At 42.8% G+C, this 19,656-nt stretch overlaps 1 protein-coding gene across 1 annotated transcript; it reads right to left on the reverse strand.

Annotated features, from left to right (window-relative positions):
- Nucleotides 1-1,710: 1,710 nt before the first annotated feature.
- On the reverse strand, nt 1,711-12,059 carry LOC145398025 (uncharacterized). Its single transcript, XM_080270990.1, has 5 exons — nt 11,255-12,059; nt 11,051-11,158; nt 10,422-10,885; nt 3,692-3,822; nt 1,711-1,786 (listed from the first exon to the last, which is right to left on the reverse strand). The coding sequence occupies exons 1-5, from the start codon at nt 12,057-12,059 to the stop codon at nt 1,711-1,713; spliced, it is 1,584 nt and encodes a 527-aa protein (XP_080127116.1).
- Between the last annotated feature and the right edge of the window lie 7,597 nt (nt 12,060-19,656).

Below are 19,656 nucleotides of genomic sequence, written 5' to 3' on the forward strand. Positions count from 1 at the left end.
TCCCCTCAGCCACATCCTCTCACCCTGCAGCCATATCCTCTCACCCTGCAGCCAGTTCCAAACAAACTGCACAATTATTGTTGCAAACAACTGAAATAAACAGAATTTTTGAAGACTTCATGAAGCCATTTTGATCACCTCGGACTACATTTTAGAAAGTAAGCAGATAAAAATATGTGTGTCAGGGGCCTCGTTTGGGTGGGGGACGGGGAGACGTGTGCCCCCCATTTGTCGGAGCCTGGTGGACAGAGTATCTTTTGTCCCCCCCACTTTTCTAGATGAAGAGTTTCAGGATGAATAGCTTTACTCCGTTTTTCTTATTTTCCTTAATGGAAAAATCCTTTTCATACAGTACGGTACAGTACAGTTCAGGTGATATGAAAATCATTCCCTCTTGAGCAGGGCAGGTCGAGTGGTCAACCTGAATCAAAGATTAAGGGAGGTTAATCCCACCAGATGTATTTACTTAGGTCAGTCTTGACGTATGCACCACCCCTGATGCCTCAGCCAATGAGAATCAAACTAAAAGAAGAAGTAGTGGAAAACAAAATTTCTACTGGCCATCACCACAGCAGTAGTACAAAACAGAATACCAGACTGAGGGTGGGTGCGGCAGCGAAATTTAATTTACACATATGTGCTAAGTGGAGAGAGAGAGAGAGAGAGAGAGAGAGAGAGAGAGAGAGAGAGAGAGAGAGAGACGCAAAGGAAAATAGAAAAAAAACAATAGTATCACCAACGTGGGAAATTGTGCAAGTTTGGAACACTCAGGCCACATCTCGAGTTTTCATTAGCCCATCCATTCCGCCATTATTCTTCCAGCAGCCAATCATAATACAGGGTATATTTCCTAATACAAACAGAAAGTATGGACGCCATTGCCTCTCTTATGGTAGGTGCTGTGCCGATGTCTGGTATATTTCATCATAATTTCATAGGTTACTATGAAAAATATCTGTACGTCCTAATATGTACAGAGAGATATAGACAACAGGTAACTGATGTGCTAAGAGTACGATAGTAATGATTTAAATATATTTCTGATGACATGAAGCATCAAATCTAGGAAAATTTGTGGTGACAGATATTTGGTGGAAATATTCAAAGTGCTTGCCCCCCGCCCCCGCCAAAAATCCTGGATAAGCTACTGAATACACCCCCTAATCCTTTAAATACACTAAGAGGGATCTTTCAATCTCGAAGTGTTAGATATAGGGTTCATTAACATTTTTAGATCTCACTTAAATGGCATAAAATCGTCTGGAGGTGAAAAGACGCATGAGAAACGTTGGGGGTTCGTGGAATTGGATGCAGGAAGGAGTGGATTCGAACAGCTCATATTTCGTCCTTTTCAATTATGTTTGCTCCTTCCAGGCGGTTTTTATATACATTATGAGGTATATTTCGAGCTAGAGGGATAAGACATAGCATGCATTAGCTTTTACTGTACGAGAAGCCTTACCTAAAATTATTACAGGCGTTTTGATTGTGAGGCAGAGTTCGTACAAATGATGCGTTCTTCATGTGCGTGGGTGAAGCAGTGGGGATAATAAATGGAATGATGCAGGACAGACACAACACACGATAAAGCTCCTGACGGAGTGTAATGGAAGTGTTTTATATGTGAACCACCATGTATGCTATTCTGACGGGATATTTCTCTTGTGTTGTGGGGATGGCTCAGTGTTAGCAGTATCTGCCCTGCCTCATTCAGTCATATCCTACTCCCACCTCCACAAGCACACCCACACTAGCCGACTGAGCCATCCTCGCAACACATAGGATACTGCCAGAAGAGTTCCCAGTGGAGTTATTTACGAGTTTCAGAAATCTTTAAATCTTTTGGCAATCTTAATTTTCAACCTTTTTTTTTTAACGTCTAGAGGGTGAAAAATTAATCTTCAACTGAATAAAATCGTCTGGAGTCCATAAAAATCCCTTTACGAGTTAAATATCTAAACGTTATAGAGAGTGTTCTGTAAATAGCGCTCCACTACTCATGTGGCAGTATTTTGTGTTGCGGAGACGGCTAAGTCTGTTGGTGTTGGCGTGGGTGCGGCACTGGGAGCAGAAAATGAATGATGCAGGAGAGACATAACACTACTAGTAACTGAACCTTTCACGCAACACACAAGAAATCGCCCAGCTGAGTGTTAGAGAAGCGTTACTTATAGACCACTCTGTAGGGTGTATTCTAAGTGGCTATGGCGATTTTCTTAACACCTCTTCCTTAGCGATTTATTCTGCACAATACACCTAATTACAGTATTCTCTCGTATGGTACTGATTCACACAATGTCTATGTCAGGATGATAGAGAGATGATGTAGGAGGTGGACTGACGCCTCACCATCTCAAGCAACGAATTGTAGCAATAGATTACAGCTAAACTATGATGCTGGTCACGAAGAAGAGCTATGGAATGGATGCATAGCCATAGCGTCGTCCTTCTCGGCCATTTTGCTGTTTGGAATATGCTGCAAATTTGCGAAAATCTGTTCCAAGTTAAGGTGAAAAGAGTAATACACTTCTCCATGTTGAATAACGATTTTGTAGCAAAGCATTAATACTAGAATATGATGCTGGTCACGAAGAAGTGCAATGGAAAGGATGAATAGCTATAGCATTGTCTTTTTCTGCTATTGTTACGTAAAATAAACCGCAAACGGACGAAATTCTGAGCCAAGTTAAGGTGAAAAGAATATCGATCGTGACTCCCACGACCGTAAAGCTTTTCAGTTCGATGTCATTTATTTTCTGCTTTAATACTGTTATCTCCAGACGATTTTATTAAGCCAAGGAAGGATGTCTGGCAGTGGAGGGGTTAGTGTAGGCTGAATGTAACCCCTCCGGCTCGAAAAGTCTATAAAATTGTCTGAGGGTTGCAAGAATATAACGAGAAATACGTCAGCGGAATGAAAAGGTTGGTTCACCTCGCAACTGTATTATTATTATTATTATTATTATTATTAGTAGTAGTAGTAGTAGTAGTAGCAGTAGTAGTAGAGCGATCTTTCCTCGATTGTTGTTGCAGTAGTAGTAGCATCAGCAACAGCAGCAGCAGCAGCAGCAGTAGTAGTAGTAGTAGTAGTAGTGTAGTAATTGCAGCCCCAGGTTTATCTGTAACGTGAACCCGGTGGACTGTAGGCTGCAGTTGTCCTTCACCGCAGTTTACCATCCTCCTTTCGGGGGTAGGGAGGGAGAGAGATGAGGGACGTTAGTGCAAGGGGCAGTGGATCCACCCAGTTATATCGGTGCCACCACGGGAGGGCGACCCTCTGCAACTCCCCGCATATGGAGTGCTTGGAAAATTTAGTCAAACACACCAGCATTTTTTTTTTTTTTTCAGCTTAGTAATATCGTATCAGTCACAGGCTTTAAAAAAAATTGCAGAGTAAACCTGTCTGTGTTATTAGTACATCTAGATATTTCCTTCAGGCTAACAAGACGATTTCTTTCAGTAATGGGAAATTCTGTCTGTCAAAGGCTTAGAACTTAGAATGAGGGTTTATATGTTAAGCTAACATCAGACGATTTTCTTAAGGTTAGAGGAGATTTTGGGAACCGGAAGGGTTAGATCTTCAATAACCTTTCCATTATTTTTTGCTTGATCTAAAATTGCCATCTTTCCAGCCTGAATTCTGATTTGTAATGAAAGAAAAGCATTCGGAAGCCGAATGCTAATCGCCCGCCGGAATATGCTGTTCGATAAGTTATAAGCGCTGCCTCCCGCCCCGGGGTGGTCGAGGGACTGCGTACCCTCTGGGGGCGGGGGCAGCGCCCCCTCGGGGGATCGGACGCCGGCGCTCCTTCGGGGGGGGGGCTGGGGGGATAGCTCAAGTCGTTCATGAGATATAATGGTTCTAATGGGGGACGATAAAAACTAGTTGACCATTGGCAGCCATTTTGCTAACCTTGACCTTGACCCCAAGTGTCCATTTTCGAACTCGTCCAAGAATTTGGCGATATTTTGATATCACGAAGATTTCATGCTGACAGCTAAGCCGTTCATGAGATATAATGGTAACACACACACACACACACACACACACACACACACACACACACACACACACACACACACACACGGGCAAAAACATTATCGTTCCGCCATGGTAAAGGCGGGTGATAACAAGAGATTAGTACTAGAATATGCTGCTAGTCACGAGTATGTGCTGTGTAATGGATGCTGAGCCGTAGGAATGTCTTTTTCTTCCACTGGGCTGTGAAAATAGCTGCAGAAGGACGAAAATCTGGGCATGCTAAGGTGAAGCGAGTTTAGCTAGAACAGTCGATGTAGTAGTAGTAGTAGCAGTAGCCGTAGCTAGTAGTAGTAGCAGCAGCAGCAACAGCGGTAGTAGTAGTAGTAGTAGTAGTAGTAGTAACGTCTATAAAATCGCTTGGTGGTAGCGGGATTAAAATCAGTGATACGTTTTCGGACTGAAGGGCTTGAACCCATGATAAGTGTTAAGGTGTGACTGTTGCACCTCGCTGCTGAACGCACTGTATAACGTGGCATGCAGGCTAACCACATCCAATGCTTAAGTGAAGGTAACAGCTTCTCTACCTCCCTGCTGAACGCACTCTATAACGTGGCATGCAGGCTAACCCACCCCATCAAATACTCAGCAGGTGTGCCATATAAACCCTTCACAAAATTGGCTGTTTGCATACGAACGTCAGCCTTTGAGTTGATGCGGCTGTTGTTTTGGCTCCTGTGTCCCAAAACAAGATCACATTTGCACCAGACAATCAAGAAAATGTCAACAGTAATCGTTCAGCTATCTAATTCATTGTTTTCCACTCCACTGGCTTTGGTGAGGGAGGCCTTCGTGTGGTGCCACCGATATAACTAGGCGGCTCACCTGTCTGATTATACTAACATCCTCCTGATAAGAATGACAAACTGGGATACTGGGATTCGTGTTTATCATGGAATTTAAGTCTCTCAGGTGTGGAGAGGGACGCCTTCAAGTGGTGGCACTGACATGCCTGGGTGGTGGAGATACGGGGTATACAAACGTCCCTCAAACCCTGAAATACTACTACTACTACTACAACAACTGCAACAATAACTACTCTACTACTACTACTACTACTACTACTACTACCATCAATAACAATACTAACAATAAACTAATATTAATAAATCACACAACAAGAAATTAACCATATGTCTTCGTTCGTGAGTTTCCCCTTCTCACCACTTCCACATCCTCCCTCTCCTCCTCATCCCCTTACTCCTCTTCCTCTCCTTCTTCTCTCTCTCCCCCTTCCTCTTTCTCCCTCCATACGCCTGCGCCAAGCCCCGTAGTGTCGGCTATAAGGTGCTGGTGGTTGTGAAGGTGTGGTGGTGGTGTGGCAGGGCAGGTGTGGTCACTCGCCATGGAGCCTTCATACACACAACACTGCCTCTGCTTCTCTCTCTTCGCTTCCCTCGCCGGCTCTGCTGAAGCCCTGCGCAGCTTCCCAGTGTTATCCGGTGAGAGAGAGAGAGAGAGAGAGAGAGAGAGAGAGAGAGAGAGAGAGAATGTAAAGCAAACAATACAAGAGATTAATTTTCGAAACTAGACATGATCTTTTGGCTGAGGTTTTGTAACACCTATTCCTTAGCGATTTATTCTGTTACACCTCATTATCCTCTTGTACGTTACAGCTGAAAACCAGACGGAGATTCAAATGGCTTAAATAACATATCAGTAGCGTAAGGTGTCATATGAAAAACAAATCGCTATGGAAAAGGTGCTACAAAACCTATGTCACTTTGAATTCGACTCTACTGTAATAGTAGTAGAAGTAGTTGTAGTAGCAGTTACGGTGGTCGTGGAGGTCGTGGTGGTAGTAGTTGTTATGGTGGTGGTGGTGGTGGTAGTGGTAGTAGTAGTAGTAGTAGTAGCTGTAGCAGTAGTAATAGTAGCGGTAGCAGTAGTAGTAGTTACGGTGGTGGTTGGTGGTGGTGGTGGTGGTGGTGGTGGTAGTAGTAGTAGTAGTAGTAGTAGTAGCGGTCGCAGTAATAGTAGTAACAGACGCAGTAGTAGTAGCCGTATAAGTATATGCAGTATTAGTAGTTGTAGTTGCAGCCGCGCAGCAGCAACAGTAGTCGTAGTGGTAGTGTTGGCGGTGGTAGTGGTGGTGGTGGTGGTGGTGGTGGTGGTAACATTAGCAGTAGTAGTAGTAGTAGTAGTAGTAGCAGTCATATCGTCAGGTTCATCTGAAACGTGAACCCAGTGGAGTGCAGGCTGAAATCGCCTTCCTCCTGCATTCAACCATCCGCCTGTTGGGAAACACTGAAACAGTAGAGGGACATATGTATAACCTGGCAATTGAGCCGCCTGGTTATACCGGTACCACCACGTGAAGGCGTCCCTCTCCAGCACCACGACATAGGAGTATAAAGAGTAAAAATGACCCAATATGTTAACGATCTCGGGGAGATTTTCATTTAGCAGCTTTTTTCCCGTAGTCCATGGGTAGGAAAAGGCAGCACTGCTGTTTAATATCTGTTTTTTAAGCACTTCTTTGCTACTAGCACCATATTCTAGTGTTAATCTCTTGTTACTGCTCTGTACTGAGAATGGAGAGAGGGCAGTTTTACGGTTATACACTGTTCACTTCAGCTAGGTGTAAAATGGCCATCTCTCCATCTTGAATATTCAGCTGATACGAGAGGCTGACCCTAGACTATGATGCTAGTCACGAAGAAGTTCAATGGGAGGGATGTAGAGCCGTAGTCTTGCCTTAGTGTCTAAGAGAGTTACGGGAAATAAGTGCAGAGAGGACGAAATATCCGCCAAGTTAAAATAAACGAAGTACAGGTTAAGATATTATAATTTCTCCTCCTCCTAACTTCAGTCTTTCCTCTTGAGCTTCAGATACTTCAGCCTCCTTTAGAAGGTCTTAGCTTCTTCCGGTGTGACGGTGGAAAGTATTCTAAGTGGTGCAGGACGCTTCTTAACACCTCTTCCTTAACTGTTTAGTTTGAATATTACACAAAACATTTTCATTGGTGTAATTTTTTTCTCATCGACACAGATGCTAGACAGGGACGCCTTCCTGTGGTGGCACTGATATAACATGGCTGTGGAGCTGCCCGGTTATACAAACTTCTCTCAACTCCCTCCCTATCCTCCCGAAGGAGGATGGTGGACTGCAGGAGGGCAACTTAAGCCTGCAGTCCACTGGGCTTACAGTTCAGATGAACCTAGGGAAACAACACCAACATCAACAACAACAACAACTACAACAACTACTACTACTACTACTACTAATACTAATACTACTACGACTACTACCACCAAGTGGATACTGAGGTACTATGTGCAAAACAAATCGCTAATAAAAAGGTGTTATGGAATCACCAAAGCCACTTAGAATACAGTCCTGGGGTGGGATTAAAGGTATTTCATGGTGGATTCCCTGTCGTATCTCGGAGTAGTTTTTGCAGGATGGTTAACGACATTAGAATCTTTCCCTGGCTGGCGTTCTTTCGTCCAAAACAATTCCTGGTTACTTGAGGGAAACTGTTATATCTGTTGTCCGTTATGTGTTGTCTGTTATGTTATCTGGTGTCTGTTTTCTGTTGTTATCTGTTTTCTGTTGTTTGTTTTGTGTGGAAGGACAGAGAAAGAAAAGCTTCCGTGTCTCCAGTTCCTCCTGTCAAAACCCATCACAGTTACAAGTCCTGGATTGTAAATATGTTTTAGTATCCCACCCCAGTGTTGTATTTTCTTTTGTAACTTCCTTGGTGCTGGCAAGAGACGCCTTCATGTGGTGGCAGCGATATAACCGAGTGGCTCAACTACTTTGTTATTCAACCCTCCCTCAACTATCCAATATATTACCAATATGCAGGGAATCGAACCCGGGACTATCAGGAGAGAGCCAGGCAGCATACCAGGTTCGCGTCCCGGGATATTGGTAATATATTGGATGATTTTTCCTATGTAAAGTACAGGTTTCTCTCTTCATTCCCTCAACTACCTCCCTATCCACCGAAAGAAGGATTGTGGACTGCAGGAGAAAGACAGTTTAAGCCTGCAGTCCACCAGGTCCACATTTCATAAGGACGCCTTCATGTGGTGGCACTAATATAACCAAGCGGCTCAATTAGAGCCCCCACAAAGTCATGAAAGTTTCCAGTGTTTCCCGGATTACTAAATAGCGTGGGGTCATTACCCGCTCAGGCTTGGTGTACCTTCCCTTAAAAAAATTCCTGTCGGGGTGATTACTCATTCATAAAGCATTAAATCAGTAATATATTCATCTTATATATTTTGCTGATGCTCTAAATGAGATATACGCTGAAAAGTTCTCCATTAAATTAACGAAAAACCATGAATCCTCACGGTGTGTTTGCATTCAGACATTTTTAACAAGTGTTATAAATCTTAGTTCTTGGAAAAATTTTTCATACAGTTTTCAAAGATCATAATCTTTCATTTGGTTAATCCTGACATGATTCTGTCCATTATACACTTAATCTATATATCTATCTACATACCTAGGCTGCTTCCCCCAAGGAAAGGGAGGTAGCCGAGAGAGGACGACACACTCCCCATTTACTCATCCATTCAAACACATTCATTCGCATCTTAGCCCCAAAGAGGAGAAGGGACAGATCCTCACCGCATCACACCGCACAAGGGTCAACTGACTAGTGCAATCAGTGACATCCGCAGCAGGGCCCGGCAGCAGAGCTGGTTTACCCCAACCACATCATAATAGACCCATCCCCTTACCCGCACCTGACCTGACCAGCTGATCAGACCAAATGTGGGAGAATATCCCCTCAGGGCTGCGTCATCATTTATTCATTCACAATTTCTCTCCATTTATTTCTGTCACGCACTGCCACTCTTCCTTGCTCAACAGACATCCCTCTCGCATCCAGCGCTGTCTTCACACTGTCCATCCATCCTATTCGTGGTCTCCCTCTCAGCCTTACGCCTATCAAATCAGATCTAGTTATTTTTTTCACCAGTCACTCATTATCCATTCTCTCCATATGCCCAAACCATCGCAACACCCTCTGCTCAACTCCACCAGCCATCTCCCGAACAACTCCAGTTCTCCTTCACACTTTATTATTTCGCACTCGATCCATACGCATCACTCCACACATACTCCTCAGACACCTCATCTCCATTACATTCAAACTTTTCCTCTCTGCTACACCCATATTCCATGTTTCAGCCCCATATAACACAGTCGGTACCACAACACCCTCATACAGCCTTCTCCTTACATCCATTCTAAGCGGACGACATCTAAACACTTTTTTCATTCCTCCCAGCTCCTTACCTACTTCATTCATTCTAAACTTCACTTCTGCATCTATTCTTCCATCCACAGCAACAGGTGACCCTAAATATTTAAAAAACTCTACCTCCTCAAGCAACTCATCATTCAAAATTATATTCATCCCCTCCCATCTACCAACCTCGTACACTTCATCACTTTACTCTTATTCTCATTTACTTTCAATTTCTTCTTTTCACACACCTTTCCAAATTCCTCTGCCAACTGTCTCAATCTCTCCTCTGAATCAGCCACCAGTGCAGTATCATCTGCAAACAGCAGCTGCTTCAGATTCCACTCTCCACCATCAACATTCACCAAACTCAGACCTCCACCTAAAAACTCTCATTCACCTCCCTTACAACACCATCCATATGAATATTAAACAACCAAGGCGACATCACACATCCCTGTCGCAGCCCCACCCTCACGGGATTTAATAATAGTAAGAACTGTAATAAAAAATTTGAGCAGTTGCGTGAATGGTCCAAAAGCTTGGTATGGGATGGTGCTTCATGGTGTGAAGAGGGGCTGCCAGACACTGCATTCATATCTGCAATCAGGGAGAACAAAATATCTCACATGCCTCAGGTAGACGTGGGTCCCACATACCCGACCTAAAGTATGCTCACATACCCTTATACTGCTGAAACGGAGAACTTGAAGTAACTCCTCACTCCTTGCATGGATGTTACAGTCAATATCTAAATCCAGACAATTTGTAAAGTGACTGAACTTTTCAGGCAATATGTGAATTGCCTGGTTCACCCAGTCAATTTAGAAATCAGCTAAAAATTGAAGACAATTTACGAAGTGACTAAAATTCTGATAGATTTTCTTGTCATATTGACTAATATGGGGTAATATACTGACATAGACAAACAAACAGTATTCTTGAGTATAATTTTATTTTCTAAAACCTACGTGACGATAGAATGTGATAATAAAACCTACGTGACAATATAATATGATAAAAAAACAATGAAAGAATAAAATGTGACAATAAAGTAAGACATTAAATCAGTTTTTATTCTTACAGGTTAAACTAGAGTGGCACCGACTATTGCACTTGTGACCTTCTTTATAACATTTACAGCGATTTGTTTGACATTGTTTGATACTCACAGTACAATTGCACTTAGCATAACCTTGACCACCAAACCTAGATGACTGCTGTACTGCCTGACGAAGTCCTATTTCCTTGTCTGCACTCACGTCATCAAGGCTATACAGTTGCTTGGTACAAATATCAAACTGACTTCTATTGTAGCTTCCCTTAAGTATTCCTTCACTCACGGCTATTCGATACATGTCATTTTCATTACGATCTAAGATAACACGTATAACATTTCGGGGATCACCTTTACCTCGATCAACCAACGGGATGGGAATTGTCACATTATCTCCGGGATTACCAGGGGCATGATCTAAACGACTACGTTTCACCATGCGTTCAGCTTGGGCTAACTGACCAGCAGCTGCTCTTGACCGTTGAAGTGCTATGTTTTCTTGGAGCACATGAAGTCTTCCTGTAGGATTCTGGTCACAGGGTGAATTGTCTGGATAGGCAGAACCCTCGGATAAACCAGCTGAATGAACAAAAAAAGAATAAAAGCAATGGATTTTTAGCTTCATAACAAAGATAAGTATTTAATTAATGGTGATAGACTTGACATGTGGTTATGAGCTTAATGAGATCAGTTATCAGTTACCTTTTTTTAATTTTTTTTTTTCCTGTGTGTGAGTGTCACTACCTGGATGAGCGAAGTCCTCACGGTGAGTAGAACCCTCAGGTGAATCATCTGGATGAGTAGAGCCCTTCGATGAATCAACTGATTGAGTAGAGCACTCGGGTGAATCATCTGGATGAGCAGAGCACTCAGGTGGATCATCTGGATGAGCAGAGCACTCAAGTGAATCATCTGGATGAACAGAGCACTCAGGTGGATCAACTGGACGAGCAGAGCACTCAGATGAATCATCTGGATGAGCAGAGTCCGAGGGGAAAGTGTAAGCTCCAAGTAAATCATCTTCAGTAACCATTGTCTTCAAAACTTCCTCTGGAAGTGCAGTTGAGCGTAGACCTACTCTGGCCTCAACACCGAAGAGTGCTTTGTATGGGGATTGTTTGATCTCAGAATGGTAACTGGTGTTCTTTTGAAACTGCACAAACTTGAGTCCCATGGGCCAGTCACTTGTATCATTATCACCTAACCATGAAACTAGCATGTCTTTTATATCACAGTTAAGGCGTTCAACTGATCCCTGACTCTGCGGATGCCTTGGTTTACCATGAACCATTAACAAGTCAGGCCAAAGAAGTTTGAGTTCCGAAATGACTAATGTTGTAAATTCACTACCATTATCGCTTTGAAGAATTTGAGGTGCTCCAAACATTAAAAATATGTCCATTAGTTGGGATGCAAACTCAGCGGCCCTTTTTGAAGTTAAGGGACGCAATATGCAATACTTTGTTAGGTGATCTTGATACACCATTATCCACTTATACTTTCCTTTGGCACAAGACTGCATGTCAACAAGATCCACCTGAGCTCGTGAGCCAAAGTCCTTTGACAAAATCGGTTTAACAGGAACACCCTTGGTCGTACATCTTTTCCGTTTCTTTTGACACTGAACACACAAAGATTTGAACAGTTCTACAGTATCTCTAGTAACGTTTGCATAGCTTGACAAAGCTTTGACCTTTTTGTCTCTGCCGCCATGTCCCGTAGTAATGTGAGCACGTTTTATTGTGTCAAACATATCCTCAATGTGCACAAAATAAACAGGTTCTTGATTTCTATCATTCCGTTTTTTGATCAACTTTTCAACGTCACCACACTGAAGAACTTCGTAACTTCTAAGGATGTAATATTGCCGATTTGATTTATTTTTTGCAGATGCTGCTACTCTGAGTTCCTCAATCAGATTGTACTACTCAATTTTAGTCAGTACTAATGACTTTGAATCCGATTTTTTCTTCAACATTACTTTCTCGCAAAAAAAAGTGCTTCCTCAGAACACGCCATATGTTCTACAAACGAACTACACCTCACGGAAGGACACAAGAGTAAATGCCAGGGACAAGGCCAACACAACTGCACTGGCTAGCTACCCAGACGTCTGTACCGGTCACACACACACACACACACACACACACACACACACACACACACACACACACACACACACAAACACACACATACACACACACACACACACACACACACACACACAAACACAAACACACACACACACACACACACACACACACACACACACACACACACTGATAAACTACCCAGACATCATCACACAAACTGCCAATAGGCAAACTGACCGATTACCCATACCAGGATTCAAACTCTAGTTTGACCTGTAAGAATAAAAACTGATTTAATGTCATACTTTATTGTCACATTTTATTCTTTCATTGTTTTATTATCACATTATATTGTCACGTAGGTTTTATTATCACATTCTATCGTCACGTAGGTTTTAGAAAATAAAATTATACTCAATAATACTGTTTGTTTGTCTATGTCAGTATATTACCCCATATTAGTCAATATGCAAAGAAAATCTATCAGAATTTTAGTCACTTTGTAAATTGTCTTCAATTTTTAGCTGATTTCTAAATTGACTGGGTGAACCAGGCAATTCACATATTGCCTGAAAAGTTCAGTCACTTTACAAATTGTCTGGATTTAGATATTGACTGTAACATGGATACACAAAGTTAGGAAGCTACTGAGAAGAAGAGGGCTCCTGGGCATTTGGAAGTTAATGAACAAGAAAATGGGACAGGGGGTGTGGGTTTCTCAGACCCACGTCTACCTGAGCAGGGTTAAAGGCATGGTATTCCTTTTGCTTTGAGGAAACGTCTCAGTTCTGCTACACTCCATTTTTCCACATATATATTAGCTGCGCAGTGGACCGTGGCACTATATCTTCCAAATTCATCGACTGATTTCAAAAGGCGTGGGGTTCAGATGTGGTGATTACACATCATCAACGCCGCCCTGGGCCCATGGCGGCGGGCACGCAAACTACGCGCCCATGAGAAAGCCCCTCCCTATGAGCTTAGTGAATTCAGACGATCTTCGATTGTTTAAGTACCACATTTCTTTCATTTGTTATGTATTGTAAGATACAATTTCGTTACCCCCATTTACCATTATTCCTTGCAAATGTACACCCAACACCTAAAAACATGACAGTGATCAATACTCAGGCAACATATTAATAATCGCATGTAGCCTGTCCTTAAACTGAGACAGAGACAACCATCCAATTCTATTATATTTTGATAAAGAACACATTGTTTTTTTCTGCAGTATTATATGTAGTTAAATAGATAAATATCCTATTTTCAGAAAAGTAACACAAACTTATATAACAGAGGGTAATTCAAGTTGACCCCAATTATGCATGTAACAAAGTTATCTAGCAAGCGGTGGCATCTTTTTCCAGTTCGTAGGGGCTCCAGTTGCCAGATTAAACAAACGTCCTTCAACTACTTCCCTGTCCATTGAAAGGAGGAGGGTGGACAGGGGGAAAGGAGCAAATTAAGTCTTCAGTCCACCGGGTTCACGTTTCAGATGAACCTTAGGCAAAAAAAAAAAAAAAAAAAACTCAGTGAGATCAACGTATATTTTCTTATTTAAATATCCTCTGACCAGATGATTTTATTGAGTATACAAGAGTTCCCCTTACTAGAGAAGAAAATATGCTATTTTACCCTAACTTGGTCTAGATTTTCATCCACTGGTAGCTCATTTCACCTAGCTCAGTGGCAGAAAGCAGCAATACTATGGCTCTACATTCTTTTCATATTACTTCTTCATGACTAGCAGCAAATTTTAGTGTTAATTTATCGCTACAGTTCAGCATTCAAGCTGAGAGTTGTTAATTTTTGGCCAAGTCAGAGTAAAAAGAGTATAGTTCTTTTAACTTGGCTTAGATTTTCGTCCATTGGAAGCTTAAGTGGTAGAATAAGACAGTACACTGGCTCTACATCCTTTTCATTGAACTTCTTCGTGACTAGCACTGTATTCTAGTCTACTGTCACAGCTCAACAATCAAGATGGGGAGATGACAGTTATAGGCCAACCTTACCTACAATGGGTCCTCAAAGTTCATGCAGCCACAACTTAGTATTCAAGCAACACGAGTGACCCAGTTCCCTCACATGAAAACCAACCAACTATAATTCATTCTTTTTCTCCCCCAGACAGCCATACCCTTCCAACAAACACTCTGTCATCGCTGGTTGGGGGTCCTTTGCGGGGGCACGACCTCCTGATGGTGAGCGAGGACCACAGCCATCGCCTACTAGATCTGAGTCAGGTGGTGTCAGCAGCGGGACTCGCCCTCACGCCCGTCTACCTCGCCAGCCAACACTCATTCCTTCATACTCCACGTCCCCAACACCACATCAGGGGATCAAGACTTTCCACTGTCATCATCTTCTACAGTGATCCTACTTCATTTCTCCTCCTCCTGGCAGGCAACAAAGACTGGAATCCTTGCTACCTAGTCCTCTTCTGTCTGGACCCATATCTCAACACGACCTCCATCTTGAGTCAACCTGTCGTCCAGCGCTCAGAATTCATCCTACTTCTGCAGTCGGTCGTTCAAGCAGGAAAAACACACATATATTCCTACACCAGCCTACCCACACAGCACAACAGACAAGGACGCTCACTTACAAAAGCTCCATTGGAAGTTTGGAACCCTAGTAAACTTTACACGCTCAAGTCTCTTTTCCCGCCTCGCTTTCTGGATTTTGGGGGCAAGATTTTGCAGGTTTCAGGCCTGTGCTATGATAATCCTTTCGTTTATTACGGCAAAATGGGTGGCTGCGTCGGGGCTAATGTAGACGCCTTGAACATCATCGGAGACAAGTATGGGTTTGGTGTGAACATGATTCCCCTCCCTAATATTGAGTTAGCTCGGAAAATAAATGGCACCTACACAGGCGTCCTTGGCCATGTGATGTACCACGGGAAGGACATGGCCGTCAACGTTCTTCAGCCGAATAGAGATCGACTTCACGACTTCGATCTCACCTATCCTCACTGGGGCACGAGTTTCGCCTTCATTTTACGCGTCCCACAGTCACTGCCGCGTTGGAAGAATGTTCTGTACCCTTTTTCAACGCTTATGTGGGGACTGCTGGCAGCTACGACCATTGTGGTGGCTTTGTCTCTCGCCTTGCTTCTGTATCAACAACATGTTATCAATGACCCTATCAACGTTGCTCTCAAGGTGATTATACTGGTGTGATTGATAGATGGATAGATAGATATAGGTAGACATATAGACAGACAGATAGAAAGACAAATAAAGAATTTGTGTGTGTGTGTGACATGTCACACACACACACACACACACACACACACACACAGTTCTTGATTTAATTTGGATATATATATATATATATATATATATATATATATATATATATATATATATATATATATATATATATATATATATATATATATATATATATATATAATTTATACAGATAGATAGATAGACAGATAGATTGATAAGTAGATAGATTGATTGATAGATAGATGAACAGATAGACAGAAAGATAGATAGATAGATATACATATATAGTAGACTGTCACTATAACAAACTAATGGGAGTAAATCCAATAAACAGGATACTCGGTTCTATCCAATGGTCCCCCCTGAAGTTGGATAGTAAAATAGTATATTCTAGTACTAAAAATGAAAACTATACTCCTTTTAAACTAATCTGGCTCATAATTGACATAGCACTATTTAATGACCAGCACAATATTAATAGTCTGTTTTCACAACTCGGCAGTTATGAGGGGAAGATGGTAATTTCAGGCCAGGCTGGGGTTAAAAGGGTAGGAAACTCATGCATTGTGCCCTTCACCTGTATACATGGATGCAGAGTGCTCACACTTCCATTCTTCTTGTATGCTTTAGACTGAATTAAGTGTTATTCATCGTCACTGTTGGCAAAGATGATTTCTGGTGGCTCTGGTGTCACATCTGATACAGAGTCTTGAGGTGTTGAGGGTTGGGGTCCTGAAGCCTGTACTGCTGGATCCTGAGGCTATGTGGACGCTGGGTGAGGATGTTGTTGCCACGGGCACATTGGTGGTCTCTGACTTTGCAGAGCCTCTTGGCAGCACCTGGTACGCTCTTGAAAAACTGGAAGATCTTATTCAGGATTTTCCTTGGCTGCTGCAGCTGTATTAATTCCAGTCTGGTTTGCCGCATGACCTCATAAAGTTGAGCCAGAGGCCCTCCGACTTTGTCTTCAAGACCAGGATGGTGTTTGCAGCATCAATGGCTGCATCAGTGACGGATCAGATGTCGTCTCCTTCTTCTCTTCGTCTTCCTCCTTTGCCAGTGTTCAGTCTTGTAGTTCTTCCACAGTCTCCTCTTCTGTCTGATGATGGTAGCTAGGCACACCAGCCTCCTCATGCAGGCACTCTTGCAGTCTCTCTTCAGCAAAATCACTCTGCCCTGCAGCTACCAACATTTCTGCCATGTTCAGTGGTTCAAAACCCTAAAAATCATGCAATGGTGCTGGAGTCTTCGGGGTTGTGAGGAGTTTCCACCACCTATTAATGACTCTGGCATGAGATACTTTCTTCCACTCCTCAGCCAGGTTGATGATGGCGTCTTTGATGTTGTATATCTTGAGATTGTACTGGGTTTTCATGCCTCTAGTGTCTTCATCGTTTTCCTGGTCCATCCCATCCACAGTTATGCACTGGTGCAAGTAGAGCTTTCTGAAGTAACTTTGCCCTCTCTGTAACTCCATGGTCCATGGTCTGGGCAAGGTCAGTGATGTTGCTGGCAGGATCAAGGCTTGATTCGTCCATCCTTGCTACGGACTTTAGCAGAGGAAGGATGGGCTGGTGCCTTCTCTAGCAGCAGCACTGCCTTCATGTTGTCACGACTGATGCTACAATTTTTTTTGGTGCTGCTGGACGGAAGGGTCGTAGCTGTGGTGGAACCAGCCATGAATGATATCTTGGTTAAACCAGGTAAACTTGTTACCATGGCACTACACAGGAAGCTTGGTCATGATGTCCTTCAGTGACCTGGGTCGCTTGCTCTTACCTACTATGACTGGCAATAGGCGATGAGAGCCATCAGCGCTGGCACAGACCAAAATGGAGAGACGCTCCTTCGCTGATTTATGCCTTAGAGTCCTGCCAGTATTATTATTATTATTATTACTATTATTATTATCGTGAGAGTGAATTTAAGATAACATTCGCTCTCACCTTTAATGTCGGGACCAACTTGCCTCGCCCCGGGTTCCTGTGCTCCACTATGGGGTGACTTATGATTGGATAATGGTTGGATGGATTATTATTATTATTATTACTATTAATACTATTATCATATTATTATTATTATTATTATTATTATTATTAGTAATATTATTATCATATTATTATTATTATTATTACTATTATTATTATTATTATTATTATTATTATCACCATCACTATTTTCTTCTCCCTCTTCTTGCAGGTAGGGTCTGGGCTGATAGGACAGTCCATGCCGGATAAGGAGATAACAGTGTGGTGGGCGAGGGTGTGGTTGGTGGTGTGGTGGATTGCGGTAGACATCTTAGCGGCCGGATATAGAAGCAACCTCGTAGTCGTTCTAACAGTGCCCGTCTACCCTGCCAAACTTGAGACCGTGAAAGATCTGGCGGAATCCCATCTTACGTGAGTTGATCTGTAAGCTTCTGTCTGTCTGTCTGTCTGTCTCTCTCACGTAAAAGACATTTTACAAACTCCATATACTAGCATATGTCTAAGTTGCGTACAATGCTAATCACGAAAAATTGATATGGAAAGGATACATTGGCAAAGTTCGGTCAAACTCCATCACTGAGCTACGGGAAATAAAGTGGAAAAGAACGACAATATTTGGCAAAATTGAACACGCACACTTTACTAAATATCGGTCAGAGGATTTTATGGGGGTAGTCCGGAAATACCGATGTGCAAGTAACTCATCTGATTATTGTGTTGCAGGAATGGCTCAGTCTGCCGGCGTGGGCGTGACAGTGGGGTTTGGAAATAATTTATGGTGAGTGGATACTGCGATGACTGAGCCGTTCCCACAGTACACGAAAAATGGCCCGGCGAGGTGTAAGAGGAGCGCTACATATGCACTACCCTGTATTTTGCGTATTATATCTTAACACTGACTTATATGATTATTTATAAGTAGCCGGGCGGACTTTTTCGGCTAGCTCCTGCAGAGGGCTGATTGGACCTTCGGCCAATTTACCTAATGTAACTTTTCAACATACAATTAATCCTAATAAATTATATACCAAAACACTCTGGATCATGCTGATCCAGAATATGTATCATATGTGGGGGTAGACCCTAAGGGAGACGAATTTATAGGTAAGACGCATACAAACACTCGCCTTTATTATTATAGAAGCTTCAGTGTCGACATAGTCTACAGCAATAACATACAAGATGATATTAATGGGTAAAAGGCGGAATAAATTGGTAGGGAAGTGGTGTTACGAGGTCCCTCAGGTATGGCATGAAAGTGAAAAAATAGTATGATGGTGGTGGTGATGGTGATGGTGATGGTGATGGTGATGGTGGTGATGATGGTGATGCTGGTGGTGATGATGATGGTGATGGCGGTGGTAATGGTGGTCATGATAGTGGTGATGATGGTTTTGGTGATAGTGGTGGTAATGGTGGTAATGGTGATGATGTTGATGGTGATGATGGTGGTGATGATGGTGATGGTGGTGGTTATGGTGGTGGTGATGGTGGTGGTGTTGGTGATGGTAGTTATGATGGTGGTGGTGATGGTGGTGGTAATGGTGATGATGGTGATGGTGATGGTGGTGGTGATGGTGATGATGGTGGTGATGGTGGTGGTGCTTGTGGTGATGGTGGTGGTGATGGTGGTGGTGATGGTGGTAATGGTGGTGATGATGATAGTGGTGATGGTGATGATGGTGATGATCGTGATGAAGGTGGTGATGGTGATGATGACGGTGATGATGGTGGTGGTGATGGTGGTGATGATGGTGATGGTAGTGATGATGGTGGTGGCGATGGTGGTGATAATGGTGACTATGGTGGTGGTGATGGTGGTGATGAGGGTGATGATGGTGGTGGTGATGGTGATGATGATGGCTGTGGTGATGGTGATGATGATGATGGTAATGATAAAGACTGACTGAATGAGCAAGCGGAGCAATAGAGAACATTGCGTTTAGAAGACTGGAGGTTATAGGCAGTATGAAATACAAAGTAAGACAGTTCCAGAGTTGACCTGTTACATGCAAGAAGGTCTGGGAGTA

Source organism: Coenobita brevimanus, chromosome 44 (assembly GCF_032717465.1).
Source record: "Coenobita brevimanus isolate Jiangsu-jjx chromosome 44, ASM3271746v2, whole genome shotgun sequence".
NCBI lineage: Eukaryota > Metazoa > Arthropoda > Malacostraca > Decapoda > Coenobitidae > Coenobita > Coenobita brevimanus.

Bases quoted from the DNA above. Each gene is read 5' to 3' on its own strand.
- LOC145398025 (XM_080270990.1), bottom strand. From the start codon at position 12,059: ATGTTTGACACAATAAAACGTGCTCACATTACTACGGGACATGGCGGC. The intron at 10,886-11,050 runs GTAGTGACACTC...TTGTTCATTCAG, and splicing joins TGAGGACTTCGCTCATCCAG to CTGGTTTATCCGAGGGTTCT. The intron at 3,823-10,421 runs GTGAGTATCAAA...CTATCCCCCCAG, and splicing joins ATGCTAAGTGCAATTGTACT to CCCCCCCCCCGAAGGAGCGC.